General features: G+C 37.1%; 1 protein-coding gene across 1 annotated transcript; it reads left to right on the plus strand.

Annotated features, from left to right (window-relative positions):
• The first annotated feature begins 3344 nt into the window (after positions 1 to 3344).
• On the plus strand, positions 3345 to 26004 carry FOXN1 (forkhead box N1). Its single transcript, XM_050909004.1, has 8 exons — positions 3345 to 3464; positions 5250 to 5753; positions 8002 to 8112; positions 14159 to 14286; positions 15103 to 15199; positions 21814 to 22021; positions 22570 to 23097; positions 25098 to 26004. The coding sequence occupies exons 1-8, from the start codon at positions 3345 to 3347 to the stop codon at positions 25364 to 25366; spliced, it is 1965 nt and encodes a 654-aa protein (XP_050764961.1). The 3' UTR covers positions 25367 to 26004.
• Positions 26005 to 26378: the final 374 nt, after the last annotated feature.

Below are 26378 nucleotides of genomic sequence, written 5' to 3' on the forward strand. Positions count from 1 at the left end.
AATTCCGATTCTCATTAATAAATTTCTTTTCTTCTGAAAGTTTCCCATCTAAATAATTACACATAGAAATATTCCTGTATACGTGGCAAGTGTTAGTCACAAAATTTTGGTCACTTCTACAATATTTGGAACTTGACATTATTGGGGGGCAGATTTTTAACTATAAACCGAAAAGTGGAATTCTAAAACCTCATGGCTTCTCTGACTCCTTTCTCACAAAAGACTCAGTAAAAAAATGCCAAATAGTTACTTCTTTCTTGCATTGGAAAACATCAGTGTGATTTGGAGAGGAAAAAGATGATTTAGTGTTTTGGGGAGGGGTGCAGAGAAGAGAGTAGATCACACAAGCCAGTGTCAAGCAAGGATCAGTGAGCTGCCTAAGGCATGCATGCAGAATGAATTACGAATTGGGGAACATCCAAACACACCTTCCTCTTATGAAAACTGATCTCAGCCCCAAGGGATGGAGAGGGCATTTACAGTAACATACAGCGTTTAGAGCAGTTCAGATTGCTTAGACGGCCCAGTGCCGAGCTCTGGTGAAGTGTATCACCGGCAAAATGCCCTCCAATATCCAGAAAAGACACAAAACCAAGAATTGTTTAAACCATGGATTGCTGCCACAGGACTCCAGTCATGCAGAGCTAATAGATCAGCTGCTGCTACCTTGCTTATCCAAACGCTCAGCTGAGGTTACAGTTTCTCACTATTTTCTTTTTTTAAAGATAGTTATCTTATCATAGGAGCCTAGGATTGTCACGCAACATTTACAAAAGTGAAAATGACATGGGCTGGGGAGAAATGGTTCCAGCTACATCTGGGATAATCAGATACCTTTTTCCAAATCAAAGCATCATTGTTTTCTTTAACACTTCCTACATCTAGGCAACCCACAATTTCCTTAAGCTCTCTGTCTCCCAGGAACAGTTTATTGTAAATGACTTATTGTAATCCTGATTATTGTCAACCTCCACTGACCGTAATTTCTTCTCTCTTAAAGAAGATTTGTCAGTAAGTGGTCTGATTTCTCTTTGCTAAAATCTATATTATCAATGCAAAGTGATCGGGGTTTTTTGTTGTCATATATTCTTTCTACAAAATAAAGTTAGTGTCTCTAAGGGACATTTTAAAAACAAAGAAAGATTTGAAGAACAGTAACAGCAAAGATTTTTCAGTATGTTAATTCGGCAGTTTCTACTTATCTGTATTCATAGCCTGCTGTGATACATATCAGTGAAAGTAAAGTTGCAAATGGCTTTTGGAGTGAGAAGTCTGGACTCCAACAAAAAATGAGAAAGTCAGAAGTACATGGCCAGACATATCCACAGCATGCCATTTCTAGGATAAGGATAACTTGGAGAGGCAGTTATTACCGAGCTGCTGAAGAATGGGGCCGATCTTAATGTGAAAACTGAAAACAGCACTGTGATAATAGACTTGGGATTTTTCCCCATATGGGAGATCCCTCTGAAATGGATTCTCAACAAAGGCCTTAAATAACCGCCATTGAATGCAGATTATCAGCTCAACATTGTTTTAGTACAAGGCCGCTCCTCATTTAATATTCAGTAAAACACTTTCACTATGCAGGGGGGAATTTTTATAGTATTAAAATGGCAGTAAGACTCCTCCTTTCCTACCAGCCTCCGTGAGACAGCAAAATGAAATTCATAAACAGAACCTGGCAAAAGTCTTGGAGGGGAAGGACACTAATAATTTGGTTTTCCTGGACCTTTTGTATTGACTGTCCGAATAACCATGATATATTCACTTTGTTTTCAGAAAGGAAGTGTGATTGCCTTCAGTAAGCAGAGCCAGACCTTTCTGACCTGTTGAATTAACCCTTTAGATAATGCTGCTTTTTATCTGGTTCTGTCACAGATCCTAATGGTAAACATAATGAGAACAGAAAAGCTTCAGGCATTATTATACTCTGCAATCAGAGCTTTTTGACTTACCTATTTTCTTATTTTCATTAATATCTGATTTTCCTGAAAACAAGCTCCTCCTTTTTCTTTATTTGTGACCATTTGTCAAATGTCTCTTGTAATGCAAAAGTCATTAGGCAAGAATCGTAACTGTACAAAAGCTTTTAATAAAATTCTAATGCTTAAGACCACAAATTAGGCAGCTGGTTTGAAAAATTGCAGTATAAAAGAGAGGTCAGACACCACTTTGTATAACCTGAAGATAAGTGGGAAACCAGCACTAAGAGGGCAGACAGTGTGGAACACTTACAAATATACACACACATATATTTCCTAGTTGTCAGTTTTCCCACCTGCTTCTTTCAAGATGAATGTCAGTTAGAAGTATATCTCCTCATCAGCCTCCAGTTAAGCTACTGGGAGAAAAGTCTGCGCCTAAGACATTTCTGAACTTTATCTAACATTATTTTTTCCTGATGTACTACTATAGGTCTCATACTTGATTTCCAAGCCCCATTGTGCTTTATCCCCTCGGGCAGTGTAGTCTTACTCATCATAAATATAGATTTCTCTTTGAACCATAAGGGCAAAAAAGGTTTTCCACATTTTTAGGTGATACATCTTTGATAACCAAACCTAATAAGCCCCTTAGTTATTTACCTAACAGCCATTTAAACACGTGGCAAAGACCTTGCAAATTAACTCTTGAGGTAAAGTGGCTTTTTTCTCCGACTTGTACACCTGAAATCTAAACTATGAGCACAAGACATCTTTACATAGGTACACACTTGGTGCAGCGTTATGCGCATGACATAAGAAGAGGACGCAAGTTCTTCTTTTGTAGTTTTACTGTATGGTTACAGTGAACAAGGACCAGGAAAAAAACATGGCAGAAAACAAAATACTAGAAGATTAAATTTATTCCTCTTAATCCAAAGAACACCATCAGATACGTCTCATATATCCAAAGATCAAAGATTGGGAACTTGAGAGGAGATAAAACTAACAAAAATAGGTATGGAATGATGAAGTTATTTACATATCTCAGATACATTTAATCATGCAAAACAGAACGAAAAGGCTGAAGGGATCGGTACTAATAAAAAAAAGGCAAAAAAGAAATAGAAAACAAAGTAATGACTTATTTTTATAAAAATTGCATGGTAAATCCATATAAACTCTGTATCACATCTTCATTGTAATTGCACCTACAGAACATTTCTTTAAGAGCTAAAAAAAAAAAAATTCAACTGTATTAGGAATTCTTCAGGCTGGGTTATTGTCCCGCTGCATATCTAACACTGTCTAGTCATCTGCATGTAACAAGATGGTTTCTTTTACAGTTTAAGCTTTAGAAAATATTTATTGTAATTTGATTTTGTCATAACAGGATTTCTATCTGACGTGGATTTGGTAATGGTTTCATTACTCCAAGATCAATCTAATATTAAATTTTCTTCTTCGGACACTCTGGAAAGGGACCAACAAGACCTCATGAAGACACAGGGGGATTCAGTATCCCCAGTTCAGCAAACTGTGAGTAAGATGGCCCAGTTCTGTTCTCTTTCTTCAGAGGCACAAGTTCAGATACAATATTCAGCAATTGCTGTACTAAATCTCAGCATGCTTAACTGGTAACAAAGTAAACACTGAAAGTTTGATTCTTGAAGAGTAGAAACCTGAGTTATTCTTCTGAGCTAATCTTAAGCTCCATGCTAAATTTCCTATCTGATTGCTTAAAAATCCTATTACTTTAAAAACAAAACAGGCAACCCATGTAGCTACTAATCCAGTAAAAATGCTACATTTGATGTAATTCTCATCCCAGTTCTAAAATAAATAAATAAAAAAGCAGACAGACAGAGAGACATCAGAACCTTTTTGTCTACTCCCTGCCAGTAGAGGATACGCTCAAGCACTTCAGAATTCCTTGGGAGTTCTTTTTTGGAATAAAATTATCTCTCTCCTGTTGCCTGTATATTCATCATGTTTACCTTTCATAACAAAAGTACAACTGAGAATAGTGTTTTTCATCAAACAACAGCAAAATAACCATTGTCATACTTTTATTATGAAAATTTCAGGTGGAGAATTGACAGCACTGCCATTCATACAGCTTCATATAACTAATTATAGTTTTTTTTAAAAATTCTTATTTAACAAAAGATATCATAAACACATGTATTAGGACTATAGAGGACAGCGAGAAAGTAAGAATTAAGAAGTTACAAACTGAGCAAGTTCGTGTTCATGTGAGAAGCCAAAAGCGTCATGAGGTCAGATTTGCTTTCTGCAGGAATCCATGACAGAACAAAACATTAATAGCTTTGACACAAAGACCCATGTGCACATGAATGAAAAAGCTGTGCCATGTTCCACTCTGCAGAAAGCACTGGCTTTTATGCTAACTTCCCTTTGGGACTTCTTGAAATCCAGTTCTTCCATGAAGGCATATATTGCTTTACCTGTTCTCCTAAAATACTGTAAGACCAACTTGGATTTGGAGGGGGAAGGAGGAAAGGGACCCCTTGATAAATCTAGTCTGACTTTTTTAACACAGAACATCACATTTTCCCCTTCCCTGAACACAATAACCTGCTCTTGACTTAAGCATGTCTTCTCAAAAGGCATCCAAGTTGTTACTCATCCTTCATGTCAGGGAAAACATGCGTAATTTCTAAGCTGAATGTATTCAGCTTCAGGATCCAGACACCAGTTCTTGTTAAGCCTTTCTCTTCTAGATTAAAGAGCACTTTAGTAGCTGTTATTTTCTTTTTGCTGAAGTGCAAAAGGGAAGGGAGGAGATGAGACAGGAAGAAGGTTAAAACGTCTGCCTAGAGCCTACCTGTCTCAGAATGAGTGTGGCTATGTTAATGAAAGGAAGTGATGTAACTAGCAAATATCTGGCAGCTTGTAACACCATCAGAGAATGAGATCAAGCTTATTTGACTAAACTTGTATATGACAAGACTTGCACTTATCATATTCCTGTCATTTAATCTTTCATCACTTGATCATACATCATCTTTTCCCTGAAACTGTCAGACCAACTAGTCAATAGTTACCTAAGAGGTCCTGTTTTTCCAAGATAGTTCAGTCTTCTCAATGCTTTTATTAATTTACTTTTGAACAGTTTTGGATACCAAGTAACCAGAAAACCCTCTAGATCTTTTAGGGCTTCTCTGTGTGAAGGTGGTTAGGACTAGTAATTTTATACTTCTCATCAGTAACATATTTTTAATGTACTTTTTTTGTAAATAATGAAAATAATAAAATATTTGCTCATACTAATCCTAAATAAATGCCAATAATTCATTGCAGGATAATCCCAGTTACAACTGCCAACCATATGAGTCAGACGGCAGGACAGAAAGGAAGAGTTCAGAGTCTTCTCACAGCCCCAGTCCTGCTTCTCCAGCCCAGGATCCAATTCATGGGAGATACCCTACAAGCCAAGGAATTCACTGTGGCAAGAACAAATTTAAAGCATCTTTCAGTACTGAAAAATTCAGACGGTACAGTTACGAGGAAAGTACTGTAGGAAATTATGACAGGTTTCTCAAGAGCAGCAGAAACCCCTTTCACCCTTACAAGAGGCAAATCAGCGAAGATGTCTTCCAGGAAGCACATCAAGCCCTCCCACCAGAAGGTTCACCCTTCAAAAATGCTAGAAGCATCGATGGTTTTGAAGGTCTACCAGGATCTACAGGTCCTGACGAGTCAGAGTCATTTCCTACACACATTCCGAACATCTCCACAGAACAACCATGGTGTAACAGCCTCCAATACAGCACCACAGGTCAAGATCACAGTTCACAAGTCATGGTCAGTATTTTTTCTAATTGTTTTTTTCGTTTTCAATGGCAAAAATATACTTTTGGAATTATTTTCTTATCTGTTAACGTGACTACATGGACATTTAGTCTCTCGTCAAGTTGCAGGCTAGAGCTCAGGATAGACATCCACATTTATCTGTCAAATTTCTCTATTTTATGCCCTTTCCCTACTGAAAAACAGTCCTCAGAAAGGTGCACAAGGACAAATGATTTTCCACTAGACGCAATACATGAATCTTAAATATCCAAATTCTTCCTGACAACGGGTTTTATGCCAGTAGTTGTCATCAACTAGTATTTTCAAGGGACAAAAGTTGACAAAACAGTATTTTTCAAGCATGAGGACATGTGTATCAGATTTGTTACAACACCTCAGCTGACCTGCATTTTTGTCGATGCAAGTAGAAGAGAAACTCTAAGACATCAGTACTACTTAAATTAAATACAAGATCTGTTTATGGTATGTGCAGTATAAAGGTACCTGGGCTAATTCACATACTGGATAGAGGCAACTGCCTATTTAGGGCAGCACAGAGATCCCTGAAAAGCAAGGTAAATTACCCTCCAGTATCTCCACAAGGTATCTCTGCTGTGATCCAAAGTGTAAAGTAGATCTTCATAATCTAGTGCAGACAAAAACAATGACTACATCTGCCAGGAGAGGGCCCTAACCACTGGTCCTAAATTGCTGTGAGGCAACAAATTCGAGGGTTACCAGAAGAAAGAGGGGGTTAAAAAAAAAAAAAAAAAATCTTAATTGGATTAAGACAATTTACCAGGGAATGGAGGGATGTTGTCAGGGTACATACCTGGGGATTGAAGCCATTCAGGTTAAGGAGGAAATTGATCTAAATCTCTTATTTCCTGGATAAATACTCATCTAGGTCAGATGAGTTTAATGCAAAACCTATAAGGAGTTGAAAAAAACTCCCATTTTCTTCCCAAATCCCTGGGCTGCAAGATGTAGAGAATGTAAAGCTAGCACTGCGGGAGCCCTTTACCAAGTACGTGTGACTACTCAGGAAAAGACTGACTACTTGTTAATGTCTCCACTGGTTCAGTCAGCATGCAACTTCAAAGCTCTCAAATAGCTTACACACTGCTGGCAAGTTGACATTTCTGAAAAACTTCATCTTACGGTCACCAAAATAGCACGGACATTTATTAATACTGGATGTGGCATTTGCTTGGTGCCAGGATATCAAATCAAGTCTAATATGTACCCCTACACTAATCTATATCATAAAAGATGGTCATTATGGCCTTGCTTTAAAACAGAAGGAAAGTGCTACTAGTTCCTTGAAATAATAAGATGTCTATGACATCAGCTCTCAGAAGAAAATTCCTGGCCATCGATGTTAAGTGAGGAAAGGAACCTGAAGTCAGTCACCAGACGCGCAGATAAGGACACTGCTTAAGACACATCGTTCTCTGCACTGTTTATTACCAGCTAGAGCTCTATCTAGCTCTCTGCTTAGCGTGCAGTTTGTTTGAATTGCTCTTCTAAAGCAGACAGTGTTACCACACACACCGTATGGTGCACTCGGCATTCTAACTAAAAGACAGCAACATTTAACACGCAGGAGCCCAAGCCCTTAACAGAATCAAGCTCTATGTGGAATCCAGGACAGGCAGCTGGGCAGGCCTGTGAGAAATTACGACTTGATCAACTTCTCTATGTTTACTTCCACAGTTGCAGAAATAAATCACATTCTTACTATATTTCCTATATCTTGATCAAATTCAGTAGTCAGCCTGGTTTGATTCTTCTCTGCCACCTCTTTCCTGTGCATTATAGACCTCACCCTCTACCTAATGACAAAACTCCAGCATCAGCTTGAGGTACTGACAGTCTGCAAGATAAAAATCAAGGAGTATGAAAAAAAGTGAAAGACACAGAGACATGTGCACACTCAGGAATGAAAGCTGGAGTATGCACTTTGTGTATGTAGGGAAAAAAGATAAACAGAAACTGACATTTTCTGAATTGCTCTTTGCATGGAATTTGGACTGGGATTTCCTTTTTGAAAGTAGTAATTATATAAATGCAGGAAACAATGTTTCTTCTTGTACCACTAGAATATAAAACAAATTCTATGTAACACTTACTGTGACAGAATCAAGTCCAAAAAAGTAGTAAGTACAATGAAAGACAAATCAGAACAGTAACTAACAGAATTATTCTATTTTAAATTGAGGTGTTTTCTCTAATAACTCTTTCCTTAAATATTTTCTAGCAAGATTCAGACATCAAGCTTAGGACATCCCCACTGGAAGGGCAGCCTGGTTTGTATTGCTATCAGCCTCAAGTGCAGCAGATGTATTGCCCCTCACACCCTTTCCATCAGGTCAGTACAATATGTAGACCCAAATTCCCTGTATTTCTAGCACTATAATGGTACAGTAGTTATGGTAATAATACAAAAAGACAGATAAAACAATACCTGCTAAATTTGTGTTTGCAGGGCCATGTTTGTATACATACATTTTGCTTATGACAAGGGGATATTAAAAGAACCACATCTAAATGCATTTTAAAATGGTTATCCAGAAAAAAAAAACAAACCCCCAAAAAAACCTTGTAAAAATGGAATCTTGGTACCGTTTATTTATATTTTCACCATTATGCTCAAGAAAATTGGCTTTGAAACCAGATAAATTATTAACGTAACTGTTGGCATTTCAGGATCCCAGGGAATTAACTGTGCTTTAACTTCAGAATAAAAAATTAAATATATGTGACTGTATACTTAAAATTCAGATCAAACATAGAAAAACACTTTTAAAGCAAAATTTTGACAGCCAGATGATGCTCGCTTTCCTTGTGCTTGATGGCACACACATCTCTCTTGCAATCTTTTGACTGTTACATCATCCCCAGAGAAAGATTATTCAGCTGAAGCATAATTGACAATAATGCTGATGATGCGTGAGAATGCACGATATTAAGGTTGTTCTTCCGTAATGTAACTATGTTATTAATACTAAAAATGCACAGGAGTAACTGACACGTTGTTTTTCTTGAGTGTGTTTACATGTCATTCGAATAAATGTCAGTTCATATTTTCAAAGCAGTATACACACAGTATGTTTGTAAAATCATACATATATACCTTAATCTTACATGTGACCCTAGTACATATTTATAGAGGTTAGCGAGCGTGGTCTACTGAGCTTTGAAAACTTGGCATAGAGGGAGGGTGTGTATTACAGAAAGTAATTTTGATGACTCTGAAATGTCTTTAAATAATTTCCTTTAGGTATAAATGGTGGTGCTGTTCAATGCATTGAAATTTTCCTCTTTTATGCTCAGTTATCTGCAATGTACAGAATTTTCAGTAAGAAAGACGTTTGAGGAGATAAAAATATGCTTGAAACACCCTATTTAAAAAAAAAAAAAAAAAACAAAAAATCCCAAAACTTATTTAAGGTGAGATTAAGGCAACAAGGATTTTTCAGATATGTAGACAGAAATCCATATACAAAAATAGCACAACTACCAAAACTCCCAACCATTAGAACTGAATTAAATTAAACTTACAGGAAATTAATATATATAAAATATTTGAACATAAAAGCTCACACTTGAGTTACAACTCCTTTGATCCCAGTGACTGATGACTGATATTGTGGAATCAACTGTACCATCCCATTCAACTTGCTCAAGAAGTATAAAAAATGTAACTAACAGAGCAGTGATTCAAAACTGCGCACAGAAAACAAAAAACAGGTTACCGTATGATATTTCATTGGGATTGTTAATTCGTATGGTGTTAGTAGTCTGAGTCATTGAAATAGTAATTATACCATTCATCATCAGGATTTAGTCGCTCATGAGGAAAAAGAAAGGTTATTTTTGGCATGATTTTCTTTAAGAGGAAATTTAAGTAACTTCTGAAAACAGATGCTGAATGACCATAAAGAACAAGAATACATATATGTTGGAATTTTTTGATCATTGATAACATTAAATCATCCGCCACAGATAACTTTTTAGGAGTTTCATTTGTTAGAGTTTTATAAAACATTACTAAGGAAGAATGAAAGTATTCCATACCTCAGTAGTGGATTTTCATATTTTTAAGTGTGTGTTTCTTGCACTTATAAATCCCCCACCTGCCTACTGAAACTTAAAGGAAGATGTCTCATTATTATAGTATATAACCCCTCAGATATAGAGAGGAATAAAATAGGGACTAACTGTATCAACCACTTGGAGAGCTTCAGGGACTTCTACGGCCTTTCTGAACTTCTAGTGTCTGGGACAGTTAAAATGATCAATAGGATGGTGTGGCAAGGCAGTTCAATAAGCACCCTCAAGTACCAACACTTGCATGAAGTAAACTTCTAAAATCAGGTCTCTATTACTGTCATCTTTCTCTTCCTGCTCCCTCAGTATTCCCTCCCTGACCACTAACTGGACTTCGTATTTAAATCAGCTTAGGAACTCAGTGGCACAGAGGTTGTTCTCCAAATAGGTGTTGCACAAGGACAGACCAATTTGCTTAGCGAGTCCAGGTACTACTGAAGTTCAAATAGTTTCAATATCAAGGGCTTTTTGTATCCACTGTCCTCAGTGGGTAGCCTTGTAAAGCTTGAGAAGTGTACATATGCTAAATAGATGTGAGAAAGCATAGATAACAGAAAGAAGCAGTTCTCCTACATTGAGTCAGGAAATATGGCTAGAGAATAATCTCACTCCTGGCTTTTTCTTTTACCTATCTCTCTGGCATTCCACTAGCCAGAATTTACTGAACCTTTTTTTTCCCTATAAAGTGGCGAAAAGGTAACTATCTTTTAAGTTCTTATCAACACCATCATAATTAATTTACTTGTTTTTTCTTGTTAGCCTAAAACTCAATAGAAGTGATAAAAGGTAATAATAAAATTAAAACAGAATGAAAAGAAAGGTGATATTACACTACCATCCTAACTTACAAATTGATTGTTTTTATTATTGTTATTTTAGAAGAAAAGGATCCCAGATGAAGGATTAACTTGCCACAAAAGCTCTGCTGCAAATATAAACTAGTTCCCCACTGGGACTGCAGTACAGACATTGTGGATGTGCCACAGCACCATACATCTCACACAGTATAAATGTCAGTTTTGTGTGTTGCTTTAGCAGAAACTCCAGTTAGCTTGTTAATTCAAGTATTTTTTAATTTTTTTATTCATTCTGAAGCAGGCATCCTTCCCCTGTCACTGCTGATTTGATACCAGTATTATTACTATGCATTGGCATTAACCACATTCAAAAAACCTACAAAATTAAAGCTGAAATACACCTTCTGGGAGTTGCTAGGCAAGACACAACAAGCACTAAGAGGAAAGTCTTCCATCCACCTGCAGGCTGGCACTGTGACAGATCTCTTAAATACAGCAGGTTTCTGTTAGACTTTTCAATATTTGTGCTTCTTAATGTTACTACAGTAAAAGTATGGCAACATGTTCTACTACTCAGAGGAAAAAAACAATAGGTATAAGCAGCCAAAGTCATAACAGGTAGAATTGCTGTCCGTGTGCCATAATCAGATACTGGGAAATGAAAGAACATGTGATACAAGACTAAGAAGTGGAATAACATCTTTTGCATGAGGTAGCTCCAGTATTAATACTTTACATTTCAAATTTGAATGGAGCAGTGCAATTTAAATCACTAGGAAGTTACACTCAAGAGAACGGGCCCTTTAGCCTGAAGTGAAGGATGTTCAAACTACTCCTCACTTTTCATTAGAGGGATGAGAGAGATCAACTCCTTCATTAATTTTGTCCAAATGATAAAATGGCCTCACCTTCCCCTTTGCTGGACACAACACCAATGATGACTCATAAGAAAAATTACTTCTTATTGACCTGAAAGAAACAGCAGACACTGAAGTCACTTACCCACCCACCATAAAACACGGACACCTTTCATGCCAGGTGTGCGACTGTAAAACCAGCTCAAGCCTGTCATACCAGACCATTCCCCAGCCTCTGTTCCCTCAAAAAGGAGTAATGAAACCAATAAAACAGAAATAATCCTTAAACCGCCCAGTTCTTGCCCTTGGTGACGACATCACAGCCAGTCCCATCTTAGTATTCTTTCCTTTCAAAGAGCCACTAAAACCAATAAAATCAGATTATTGTATGAATTACCCTGTTTTCTACTCCGGTGAAAAATCTACACACAACGCAACAAAGCAGGCAGCACAGAACTGCATATGGAAATTAGTTCACAGCTGCTCTGGAGACTGCAGTTTTGCCCAGTATTTAGTTTAACAAGGCAGGACATGATTAATTATGTACATCTCATTTCTTTCACCCTGCTTACTGTAGCAAACAAATGAGTGTATTCGGTATGTTTTTCCACATTCCATTTCAGGCAGTTCAGTGTTAGAAAGATAAAAGCAAACAGGCAAAAACTCAAGCAACAACAATAAAATTACTGAGAAACTGAAATAAATTATTCAGAATCCAGAATAAATAAATAAACTACGAACATTTTGCAAGCACATAACCTCTCACAGGCATTTTAAGGGGACAAAAACCAAGAGCAACAGAAGCTATTGGTCTGAAAATAGGAATGACAGTAAGAAACTAAGGAGACATATAAACTAATTACCAAGGAAATTTTCCCAACAAGTCTCGAGAGCTACATTATAATCTTTCAGAGGAACCATAAAAACCTCATGACACAGAACTTCTAGAGCTAAGTAGTAAAACACTAGAACAGGGCTCAGCAACCTTTGAGTACCAGGGAAGGCATGCAGGTAGATTTTTTAATAGCATATGACATGACTCCTAATTTTGGCCATGCCCTAGCCCTGGCATCTCGAAAGATTCATCTGTAAGAGCTAGAAATTCCTCTCACACTGAGTGAGCTCTGAGTTCAGTGGGAGCCTTTGCCTCACAGAGAGCCAACTGATGGTATCTTACCTTAGCAGGGTAGTGTTTCTTTGTTCTTGCAAGTTGCTTGCCAGCAGGTTTAAACTGTAATTTGGAAAAGAAAAATATGTGACCAACTGCTGTGTTAAAAATTTGAGAGCAAACCTACAGAAACTCTGATGCAATCAAGGCTATATATATGTATTATCTCACCTCTTTCACCTATTTTTTTGCATTGGCATATTTCTATCACGGTGGTTGCATGATAAGCCAGCCATTTCTTTAGTGTGTCTTGAGAGCTGGACAGGGTTAGAGATCTCTTGAAGAGATAGCTTAGCATCTCAGTCTCAGGTAGCGTTCTGCTGCTTGTCCCTAGGGGTGGGGTGAGGGTAGCATAAATGCTATTTGATTTTAGGTGTCCCAGTTATTCTTTTTAGGTTTCTGATCTAGAAAACAGAGAAAAAGAAGCTGCTTGAGGTGGTGGTTAACAGCACGTAAACTCCTGGCCTCGTGGAGAAGCCTGTTTCTTGTTGTTGACTATGAGGGAACCTAAACAGAGTAGCCTCACAGCTTCAGTCCAAGTCAGGCAATATGAAAATTCACCTATGAGAAATGTCTCATATACCACTCTCCTGACCCCCGGAATGACATTATTAATTTATTCTGTAATAATACATTCACTTTAATATATATTCTGATGCCATTTTTCCACTAAAGCTTTCGTTGTTGTTGTTTGGATTTTTATTGCCTTGCCTGATAACAGCAAATTGAACAGATGCTTTGGGACGCTATTCTCTTGGGAGCAGATTTTATACACTTCGGATTTTTGCCTTGCTGTATCCCTCTCCACCCAAACCCCCCAAAAAACAGCGCACAAACCCAAACAATGCTCAGTCAAAGCTTTCCTGTTTCTACCTATATTTTTAGTGGCTTTACTTAATAGGCTTATTTTCCTATGGTGCACGTTGTTTGAAGTACTTTATTCTGTTTTGGTTTTTTGATTTCTATAAATAAAATTACACCATTAATTTACTTGTCTGCATAGCACAATGTTCAGGGGAGGCTGAGCAGGCTAAGATACTTCAACTGCAAAAGAGATGGCTGAAGGGAGATATGCTTTAGGTCTATAAAATTATGAATTATCTGGAGACAATTAATAGCGTACAGTTACTCCCATTTTTCACAAGAACTCAGTAGCATAGCAGGCAATAATAAAAGAAAGTACTTTTTTTACATACTTCAATTTGGAACACACTGCAACAGGATCTGGTAACAGCCAACACATCAGTGAGTTCCTCCTCATACATGCCCTGTTTCTTTTACTTCTTAAGCATTAACTAGTAATATTAATGTTTTCCAATACCATGCTAGAAAGACTTTAGGTCTGGCTTGGCATAACAGCTGTTAAATGTAGGCAGAGGACAATATCCTCAGAACTAAATAGTTTAATACTGTTATTAAGAAAGAAATATTTTTGAGAGCTTGTTGCTAAGCCAAGTAACATCTCTTTTATTGTATCATCAGTATCCCCCAGGAGGCAGCTATCCTGTGACTTATATTACTTCTTCACACTACCCTTACCAAAGAATCGCTCCTCAAAGCAGTCAAGAATCCCAGCAGCCTCTATTTCCCAAACCCATCTACTCCTACAGGTAATAAAATATTTTTTCAAGTCCTAATGTTACAGGAAATACACTGTTTACCCATGGCCTATTTCCAGCATCATTTGCAATAACATGCTTACTATTATTTGTCTTGTTCCCAGTGTGCTCTGTCCTGTTTGTATGAATCACAAGATGTTCCAGACTCTGAGGCCAAGGCAGAGCGAAATGAAATGTTGTAAAGCGTGTGAACAGTCTCGATCACCCCCACAAAAGCTAGACGTTTCTCTAATACAAAATCTTAGGTGTTGCAAATTTCATCAGCACAAGACTAATCACACTTGGTTGTCTCTTCCAGGACCTGTATTAAAACTAATTTTTTTTCTCCAGTTACTAGGGCAAGGAAATGCCTAGAAAACATATCGCATATGCCAGTCACCACACAGGTTTAGCCCCCAAACAGCAGTCTAACAAAGTAGATCAGACAATTAAATTTTAATTATACCTTCTGTCACTGTCAGTTTGATATTCTCTTTGTGGCCTTTATCAGTTTAAGCATTTAAACAGAACCTTAAATAATACACACTAGCAAGATTTGAAGGCTGTGCTCTTGATTGCACTTTATATTACTTTATTTTAAACTCAGGTTGGGCCTTCTATATGTGCTGTGAGAATTACCTCTAGAAGTTAAGCAGTGTAAAGGAGACTGTTTATAAACTACTGAGTTGAAACTTTAAGCATCATTGGTATTCATGCTATGACAGTGAAAGCCAGAGTAATTACACACACTGTGAAAAATAGTCTTTTTTTCTGCTTCTGAGGAGTCAAGCAGAACAGGCTAAAATACTTTTCTTTCTCTCCCTAAAGCATCCTGATCTTCATGGCACTCAAAAACAGCAAGACAGGGAGTTTGCCAGTCAGTGAGATTTACAATTTCATGACGGAACACTTTCCTTACTTTAAGGTGAGTTCCACGGGGGGGGGGGGAAATCTCTCTCTACACTTACCTGGCAGCAGAGGGAACAAGGGAGGGGATTCAATCTATGAAAAGGGATAATTTCTTAGTAGATTAATATCAAATCAATTACACGCTATATACCTTCATGATCACAAACTACCCAGCATTTTAGGCCTAGGCAGAAATGTGAACATGATATGTGGTAATATTTAACACAAAAAGTTATTAAGAACTGTTCCAACTTTGAGTTTGTGCAGATAACAGTGGCCATTCCTCACTAACAACCCATAAAAAGGATAAATATTTTTAAAAACACATCCATTCCTTCCTCTCAGATCTCAAATACAGGCAGAACTGGTCTTGTGGCTTCCTCTGTCATCAATAGCACCTCCATACTCATGTGGAAGCAGAGGTTCAAGGTTATCTTGCTTTGTTCTGGAGCTGGGATATCCATCTTAGGCAACTTCATCACTTGCATGCGCTGTACAAAGAAAAGTATAATATGTGATAAATGGTACTAAGCTCATAATTACACAGTAATGTTGGTGAAGGTAAGGGTGTATGCTTTGCAGCAGATACTATTGAAATTTAAATCCATGCTATAAGAGAATGGTTTCTTGCACTTGGAATGCAAGTGGAAAGAGATGAGTCAGTACATGATCCAAGAGCAGAAGGATTACAGTTAAGATTTTAAAAAGAGCTATAATAGAATCGTTGACTGCTGCTCAACACAGAGCTTTAGTATTGCTGATTCTTCAAAAACATCTCACTAAAAGTCCAGATCAGGTGACCTGCAACTGTTAGCAAGGCCCAAAAATGAAAATAAAGCAACATGAGTCTGTCCTGTCTCCTATTGCAAATAAACATGCAGCAATTAAACCAAATTTAAAGCAGCTACAGAAAGGCAATTCAAACATTTGTATTAAGAAAAGAACACTAAGAATAACTAAAAAGAAATGTTCTGGTACAATTTTGCAATGGTTTTGGACACTAACTGAAGATAAATAAAGTTCGCCAAAAAAAAAAAAAAAGGGAACATGTCAGTAATCAGAGAAAGGAATACACATTATCATGAAGGAAGAACTGTTAGGATCCATTACACTTCTGTATTCCCAGATTTCCTCCCAAAGGAATCACTAGCTACTCTACACGCAAGAGAAAGGAGAAAAAAAATAAAGAAACCTACCATCATAATTCAAGAAGTATCCCATCACAACATGACTGTTCATAATCCACTGAAACAAATCTGAAGCGCTCTAACTTCGTTAAGTCACAGGGACATAACTGAATTTTAGGCTAAACACACATGAAATTAAGTAATGACAGTAAACACACAAGGAAAGGAAGAAGGGTAGAACGGCACATGACAAGAACATAGTAGCTGTAAATTTTTTTATTATTTTCAAAGCAAGAATAAATTTCAAGATTTGTATTTTGTCCCTAACAGAATATTAACTCTGTTTCCCATGCATTTACCACTAGTTGCAAGAAATATTAATAATGCAAAGGAAAAAAGTTTGAGGATTGTGAAAAATGTCCTGGGCCACAACATCTTGAAATTGATATTTTGCAGAACTACGCTTCTTAGAATAATGCACAAATCACGTCATCTACAGCAAAGTAATACATCCTTATCTGATCACTGTTTTCTAGAAAAATAGCATGAGTTTCAAGCAGAGAGGTAGGAATGTTAAAAATAAGTTTTACAGGCATGTCCACACTTATTCATCAGACCAAACTGAAATTAATTCTCCTTTGTCTTACAACACAATCGATTATAAAATTAATCAGCAGCTTGCAAACCAAATGCTGCTGCTAACATGCACAGAATTCCTCAGACACAAGACTGCGGCTCTGCCAGGTGTCACCTTCCTCGTCCTGAAGTTAAAGTTATTCTGACACAGCAGAAACATGAGGGAGATATACATCCTTTCCTCAACTATGTATTGTGTGTAAATATTGTGTATTGTATACATTGCAATATTTTGTGTGTAAATGTGTATAGATAGGTGCATGTTCATATGTCTGTCTGTATACACACAGATACATAGAGATGGTGTATACATATGCTCATCTGTACAGTATTTAAATAACACAGCTTTAAATAACTGTTTTATACCTAAACTTTTCCCTTCTTACTTATCAAAACTTGCCTGTTCCACAGGGAGTGGGTTTTGGTGGTGGTGGTGTTTTTTTTTTTTTTTTGCTGATCCTCATGTCTTTTTCTTAATTCATTTAAAAATTGATGAGAATGAGGTTACTGCTGTCATATGCATTACAAGAAAAGAATAGTGCAAGGGGTACTACTGGAACATTCACTATTTTGTGACGGCTTTGTTTTTGCATTTTACTTACAAATACAGTCAAATGATTGAATAGTTCCATCCCAAACATCCTTAAAATAAGCTGGGGAGAATAAACAAGCAACTATTATGCTTATGGGCACTAAGCCCTGTCTACCTCTGTTTTTTACAGCAGCCCACAGAATTATCAATATATGGCAAAAGCTAATATCTTCTATCCTCCCTTTTTTGGAGAGTCTTCAGCAAGATAAAGTAATATAAAAATCAGCAGAGAACATTTTGTTGTTGCTCTCAGAACTCACTAAATAGCAGGATACAACAGGGGGAGGGGAAGCAATTTAAGTTGGAGAGAAACAGAGTACAAGTGTACACAGAATCTTGCTGCGAGACATTAGATGATACAAGCCTAGTCAAATTAACTTGTATTCGCTGCCACAGCAAATTTAGTTTCTATGATGCAACAATCTCATTTCTAGTTGAAACAGAGCAATCCAACTCCTACGTCCTAAAAAAAACATCTACGCAGCTAAAGTTGAATTACTCTTTGATGTACCTCTCCCTTCTCTTGAGACCTAGATTTAAAGAGAAAGGGTTTTGCAAGATCACTGAACTCTTTAAACTTCAAGAGGCGGTCAGGATCAATGGGTCTGTACAATAATATTTTTTGCTTGTCATCCTTTTTTTTCTTTGTAGTGATTAGTGAGTCTAACAGAAAGCTTTAATCTTGTTAATTGGAGTTATTGCCAGTGGTCCAAGAGGTTAGAAAGGTCTGTGGTCTGATGGAACTTACAGCAGCAAGTATTCTCTTGCAGTGTCCAACTCCACACAGCTTCATCCACACGACGCTGAACGCAGCAATGGCAGAAACGAGCCATAGCAAGGAGATTCCAACTATACGAGAGCAACTTCATAGCCAAAGCTCAGTTCATTAACAATCAAATGTTAACCTAAAAAAACTGGTGACAGAGTTGTAACATGAACACACTGCCGGAGTGTTCCTTCAGGGCCTACCTAGGTAAACAACTATTTTTTCGCTGCTCAGCAATACCAAGTTTAATGCAAGAACCTGTTCAACTCTTGGCAGCAGTCTCCAGAATAAATCCGTGTACTTTTTGCTCTTACATTTCTAAAACTATCTCATAGTTTACACCCCCACACATTCTGAAAACCTCTGAGAAACACATGCCACTCCCATCTTCCCTGGTGCTTAGCAGAAACACTAATTATCCTGTCTAGATACAGAGAGAGGTATACGTAGCCTCATGTGCAGGGCAAGAAGCAGGAATATTCTTTCAGGTCAGCTTATTCGGTAGCGAAGTACACATTTTACCTAGGAGGAACAGTTTTATTTACTTTTGGAACTGCCAGAAAGGAACTTGAATATGATCTGCAAGGGAGAAAAACTGATTCATCATCTTTAGCATTACCCTATGGCAGAAAGAGTTTTAAAGGGGGGTTTTGTTGGGTTTTTTTAATAGAAATGCATGTTGTCTCACCTATGGGACTGGCCAACATAATAGGGAAATGCTGACATCAGGTGGGCCAAAAGGGTAGAAACTGTGCTGCTATGAAGGTGTCGTGGTTTCACCCCAGCCGGCAGCTAAGCACCACGCAGCTGCTCGCTCACTCCCCCCACCCAGTGGGATGGGAGAGAGAATTGAAGGGAAAAAAAAAAACCAAAACCAAACCTTGTGAGTTCAGATAAAGACAGTTTAATAGGACAGAAAGGAAGAAAAATAATAATGATAATAATAATGACAATAATAATACTAAAAGAATTAGAATATACAAAACAAGTGATGCACAATGCAATTGCTCACCACTCCCCGACTGAAGCCCAGTCAGTTCCCAAGCAGCGATCCGCCCCTCCCAGCCAACTCCCCCCAGTTTATATACTGGGCACGATGCCATATGGTATGGAATATTCCTTTGGCCAGTTTGGATCAGCTGTCGTGGCTGTGTCCCCTCCCAGCTTCTTGTGCCCCTCCAGCCTTCTTGCTGGCTGGGCATGAGAAGCTGAAAAATCCTTGACAGTATAAACACTACTTAGCGACAACTGAAAACATCAGTGTGTTATCAACAGTATTCTCATACTAAATCCAAAACACAGCAGTGTACCAGCTACTAGGAAGAAAATTAACTCTATCCCAGCTGAAATCAGGACAGAAGGGAAAAGAGTTTCTTTTTTAGTAAATAACATTTAACTTCCACAACTAATTAATATTTTAATGATGAAAACAAGTATTAAATTTGACCCTTAAATTCTTCAGTAAGGCTTTTAATGCCTTAACCCACAAGATAGTCCTTCACAAGCTAGGAAAGAACAGATTGTACATTCCTGATAAAAGTAGAATTTCTGTCAAAGTATGTTCAAAAATTCACAGTGTATCATGTGAAAGCAAAAACAGACACAAGTCCATTTATAAAAGATGCCTTAGAGGAAATCTGTTACACTAGGCAACAATTAGAGAAACTATCAAAAAGCTGGCTTCCAAGAGAGAAGGATCCCTATTAATAAAGCATAAGAATGGAAAGGAAACTTAATGCGCATAAAAGGGAAATTTTAATTTTTAACCTCTTTAAAAAGACCATGGAAAATCATATTTATTTCCTGTGCTCTCTTCAATAATTCTCTGTGGTTGATATAAACAATTATGACAACAAATATTTTGCATCCATGAATATGAATCAATAGTGGCACATAGACAACTTCCTCCACCTTTCAGAGAGTTCTTTAATTTCTTTTAATTCTTATGACACACAGATGAGCATTTTTTGGAAACAAGAAAAGAAAAGGCATCCAAAATTGATTTAAAAAAAAAAAGAAAAAAGGCCTCACATACACTAGTACCGAAGATCATTCTTTGTAATCCAATGAGCTCTAAAGTCTCTCTCTCTTGAGATTTCTCATCTCTGCAAATGCAGACCTTTTGGAAAGAATATCATTTGACTGACACAGGTAAACCTACAACTTTATTTTTTTTAACTGGTCTTACAATGACAGGGGAAGTCTAGCTGGACTAGTAGTTGCATCTATTGCAACGAAGTTGGGTTTCTCAGGTTGATTCCTACCATTATGTAGCAAGTCATTTTTTCTGCTCCCCCCCCCCTTTTTTTTTTAAGATTATAGTGCAGTGGCAATGAGCTGAAACAGTTCTACTCAGATATGCAAGAAATAGCACCGTACAGTACCTACCAAAAGAGAAGCAAGGAAGCAACACATCAGGAATTTACTATAGGAATCTTCCCATATGACCATGCATACTAATTTACAAAGCCTTAATGTGATGGGCAGTATCTTCTGGCTGCATGACTAAGCAGAAATGAGTGAAATCAAATAAACAAACACCAGAAAAACTTATATGCAATAAAAGGATACAATGCCACTTCTTCAAGACCAGTATTTCAGACTAGCAAGCAAAGAGGCATTTTCCATCAGAATCTGAGCATGACCATTTTGCTGGGTATTTTCCTCTTCATCCCTTACAGTAATATTAATTTTCAAAGTTCTTTTACAAGCAATCTGGAAAAAAAAAAGATTGTAAAAATTAAATTGTATAAACAGAGGGTTTGCACTAGGTTTTCTTTTCTTTCCATTCTTGCAGTTGAATGCAAAACCGTCCTCAGGGAAAGGAGGGAATTTTGTTTCCCTCATTGATCAGAAATGGCCTAAATAAAAAGAGGAATCATTTTAGTGAAGCTTATATGTATCGTTCAGTTTAAAGAACCTTCCAGCTTCCACTACTGAGTTAAAAATAAATGCAAAGCAAAAAGATGCAGTGATCAGATGTAGAAACCTGTATCTCATCTGTAGGGCTTGTGATTAAACCATTTGGTTATATAATTGGCTAGCGTACAAAGTTACACCTACAGTAGCATGCTAAAATTCTTTTGAAGTCTGCCTGGACATTTAATTTGAGTCCAAGTAGCACGTAGTCCTTCAATTAAGCATTTGAAATTTTTCTAGGTGTTCCAAAATAGATTAAGATAGATTTCCTGTTAGTTCACAGTTCTAGAATATAATTCTTTACACACTTAATTCTTGTGATTTGCAAATTCACTCTTAAAAATTCTGCAGCCCCTCTGACAAGGCCAACCTTCTTGCTTAGAAGATTGTTTACTATTTTATCTGATTCCTCTCTTCCCACACAACATGACTGTAACATTTTTGTGGCTTCCTTCTAATGTACAAGTTTCATATTGTAGAAAGTATAATCTAAACAGCATTTCTTACAATCTCACCAGTCAAAACAGAGCAATATATTTGTATTTTTTGTTCCTTGAAGTTCCATTCTTAGATTGGATTTGTTTTTCCAGACAGCTCCAGATGGCTGGAAGAATTCTGTACGCCACAACTTATCTTTGAACAAATGCTTTGAGAAAGTCGAAAACAAGTCAGGCAATTCTTCTCGGAAAGGCTGTTTGTGGGCTCTGAATCCAGCCAAAATTGATAAGATGCAGGAGGAGCTTCAGAAATGGAAGAGGAAAGACCCAGTTGCTGTAAGGAAGAGTATGGCAAAGCCAGGTCAGTAAGTTAGTGTATTAGTTCTCAAACAGTGGTCCCCAGAACTTTCCTTTGCAATAGGCACCAAGCTGTATAAGAGAATTTATACATTATTTAGGAAAGCATTTAAGAATTTTTCCCGGTTATAAAGTGATTGGCAAAACAATTTAAAAAAAAAAAAAAAAAGGCAGAATTAAATAAGACCTGGTTTTGCAGGATTGCTTCCAAATAGGCACAAAGAAGCTCCACTAAGAAAACATTCTCTCTTGACATCTCACTAAACTTTGAGATAAAACCAATACTGAATAAGTACTATAGAATAAAATTTGAAATTAACTGAAAAGTATCCAACCTTTAAACACAAAAATGAAATTTATTACATACTGACTTAGCACTGATAATTTAGAAAAACATTTCAGGCTTTTGGAGTTCTTATCATATATGGGCTAGCACTTTTTGCCATTCTACTCAGCCATTTCCTAAGGGACACTAAAATTCTAGCTGCAAGCTATGAAGATTGAGGCTCTGTTAGGAATAAGCAAGTCATGGACCTTTTTCTTGTTTTGTAGAAGAACTTGACACACTGATAGGCGACAAAAGTGAAAAGCTGAGATCTTCAATCATGTCCTGCAGTCCAACTGGTGTTGCAAGTGCATCCCTTTCCAGACAGATGGCAGTCCAACCCCATTCCTTATGCGAGCCCTCGCTTTCCTCCGGTATACCACAGCCATTACATAGTATCCACGCATCAGGAGCTCTACATGTCAAGAACCCATTACCAAATTTGCTCGGGGGGCAGCAAACTGCGTGCTATACGTCACCACAGGGTTTTCCTCAAATCTCAAGTACATTAATGCAACAGTCACCTGACCCTCAGACCCTATTTCCTTCTGGGGAGGCTCAAAGTGAACTCAGAACTCAGCCCAGCATCACCCAGGATTCTCCACTGCCGGCTCAGACCCCCCCCATCTGTGGTGTGAAGATGCTGACAGAGCACTCTACAGCCAGGACAATGCAGGACACGCTCATGCAGGAAGGAGATCTCAGCAATGATATCGATGCTCTTAATCCATCCCTGACTGATTTTGATCTCCAAGGTAGGTATCTAAGGCATTTTTATTTTGTAGAGTCAGGCTTATTACATCACATCCTAACCTGCATAAGATGCATTTATGTCCTCCTTTTTTAACTACTTGTCCTTGCCACTGCTACAAAGACCAGCTTACTAGGTTACATTATTTTGCACAACATGGAATTTTGCATTGTATCTTTAGAAAGTTTCCCAAGAAAGCTACAGATTTACATCCAGAGCTTAAAAAAAACCTGCTTACTCTTGACTATGACTGCTGATATTAAATACTGCAAGACAGTATTTAGAATGCATTTTTAAAATTTGGACATATTTTTGCACTGAAAACTACTCAAGCACAACTATTTGGTGTATATCAAGAGAATTGTCATGTGAGGAGCACAAAGAGAAATAATTTTGATTGAATTAACACGTTAACATTTTTCTTTATCAATATTTATTCAAACATGTTCCACATCTTTGCTCAAAAGAATGCTATTTACTCCTTCACAAGGCATTCATATGATCTATGCCCTGAACAATTATATTTTCTGAGGTGTGTTCTTAAATACTTAATCATGTAATGCTGACAGTGAAGTTCTTGATATTAAATAATTGAATCATCTTGAATGGACAGGATTTTGAACACTAAGAACATAGCTTTTCATGCAAAAATAAGAAAAAAAATCCCACCAAGTTCATATGTGTGTGTATATATATATATATTTATGTATGTATACACATAAAATAAAACCTGTGGGTTCCAAACAATAAAGCTCTTGCTGCACCAAATAATATGCAAGAATTGTCTTCCTGCACAGACAAAAAGTGGTACACAAAACAACCTAAAGGCAGAGAAAAAGCATGCAGTCTATGTGGCTCAGTGAATGCAATTGCCTTGCCATTGTACGGTCACAAATACTCCACAATCCTGCCCTGCCCAGATTGCTTTACTAAGATTAACAACACAGTTTTTTGAATCCTCAGCTTCTTCCTCTTTCAGGCAGCCAGATCTCACATTCCATTCATTTCTCTCAACCTCTTTCCATTTTATTCAGTTAATCTGGAGCATACTCATTTGTACTGTGAATATTCTGTATGCTTCGCCAACATGGTACGATTCCAACTTCCCTCTGTCCTTGCCCTTTACCTTAAATTATTTAACCTTATCTAAACTTTTTACTTTCTTTCTTTCTAAAATTATCAAATCTCAAATTAGAGGTCCTAGAGCTTAAGACAAGGCCTGCACACTTGGAGCAAAATCATTATACACGCACATTTTTTTTTTAATTGAAAAAAAAAAATCTAAAAATTTTTTTTTAACAATTAAAAATCAAAAGTGCTAACTATTATCCCATTTGATAGTCTGCAGATGGTGGGTATAGCATTGAAGCAACAGTCTCCCTGCCACCGCCCCCCCCGAAGAAATCTGCAATGATGAATATGAAAAATACAGCCCTCCTGCAGTAACTTATTTAATGCTGTCACTGTGATAGGCACGTTCAATGGAAAGATGAGAAACTTTTTGGTACACGTTAGAAAAAAGTAACACTTCAGATCTTTTGATTTGTCAGGTCAATCACATATCCAGTAATTTAGTTTGCAATTCAGAGAACGCTACACCATAAGAATATGAGAAGTCCAGTTGTGCAGTAATATTATTTGCAGATTTGTCCCATAAATGCCATTAGCTCTCCCATATCTTATAAAGATAACAGAGGCAATTTCCCCTTTCAAAATCAGCGGGTTTTTTTCAAATAGAAGTTGTGCTTCATAAGGATACATTTGCAACAGAATCTTGCCAATTATCAAGTGAAATAATTTTCTTAAATTAATGCTGCTTTCTCCCAGATTTATTATGGAGACAAATACTCTCTAAACAATCTTTTTCCTTTCTCAATCACAAGTCATTAAGACTACCTACACATACAGCATACACAACTGTATAATTATGACCTCTCCTGTAAAACAATGTTTCAAAAAGCATATATAAAGAAAGTTGAATCAATCTGTTTTGTTTTGTTACAGGAAATCTTTGGGAAGAGCTGAAAGATGACAGCCTAGCTGTGGATCCCCTAGTTCTCATTTCATCATCCCCAACATCTTCCCAGTGTTTCCCTTCTCACTGCCAGATGGACAACAGCAGCAGCAGCAACTTCAACATCCAAAACGGAACTCCACACAGCAACTTACCCGACCTACAGCTCACTACTCTTTACTCTGCCTTTATGGAATTGGATACAGTGTCTCCTGCCTACCTAAGTAATTCTGGATCCAAACCTATAGCACTAATGTGAACCACGCACCAACCTAATTATTATTATTATTTTGTCTAAATACAGTCCTAACCATCACACACACTTACCTATCTGATTTATGTCAGCTGAAACTGTGTCCATCGGAATAAGAATAATCTTTTTCCAGAACTCGCCCGCAGGATATGTAGCTTTACTATGATAATTTTCTACAGACAGATACTAAAAAAAAATTTTTAAAACTATTTAAAGATAATATTGTTAACAGCTGAACTGGTCAACACCATTTTATCAAGCCACTCATCTTCTGCATCTTCCAGAAACAAATTACTGTAACAGGAAAACAAATTATTGACTTTCTTTTCTTTTTTTTTTTTTTAAATGAAAGCTGCTTGCAAATGAACACAGAAGTCAAAGCACACAATAATCTAACTTATTTCTTGAAGCCAATGATGGCAACAACATCTGCCATGGACCACTCAAAAAAAAAAAAATCTGCATATTAAAACATTTATAGTCCCCTTGAAAGAAGTTCTGGGTTTCGGTAAACAAGAACATAAACTGAAAATTCTGCAAGTATTAGAAGATAGAGGACTAGCTGCTGACAGACTAAACCAAAGCAACAAATATACTTCAGTGAAAATTCTAAGTTTTACTGTGTTTAAAAAGAAATTTAAAACTCTGCTTTTTTAATAAAAAAGAACAAAACAATTTAGTAGAATTTTTACTTGGCTGCAAATTATTCACATACATTCCTCTATTTTTATCCACATAAGCTGAACAGTAAGATGAATTATTCAACCATTAAATCAAGATTTTGAAAAACACTGATAAAAAAAGAGAACAATAATTGTTACAGTTAGCCAAATCCAGAGAGCATCTCTATTTTAACATCCAGCTGACATCTGATACATCCAACAGGGTTTATGATGATGTTGAACTAGCCCTTGCATTAGGATAGCATATGGTTCCTATCATGAACTAAACCAAGGCATTTCAGTAGCCAGTTTCTCAGGAACACACTTCTCTTTCTGATTTACCATAAAGGTGCTGC

Source organism: Gymnogyps californianus, chromosome 20 (genome assembly GCF_018139145.2).
Source record: "Gymnogyps californianus isolate 813 chromosome 20, ASM1813914v2, whole genome shotgun sequence".
Lineage (NCBI taxonomy): Eukaryota > Metazoa > Chordata > Aves > Accipitriformes > Cathartidae > Gymnogyps > Gymnogyps californianus.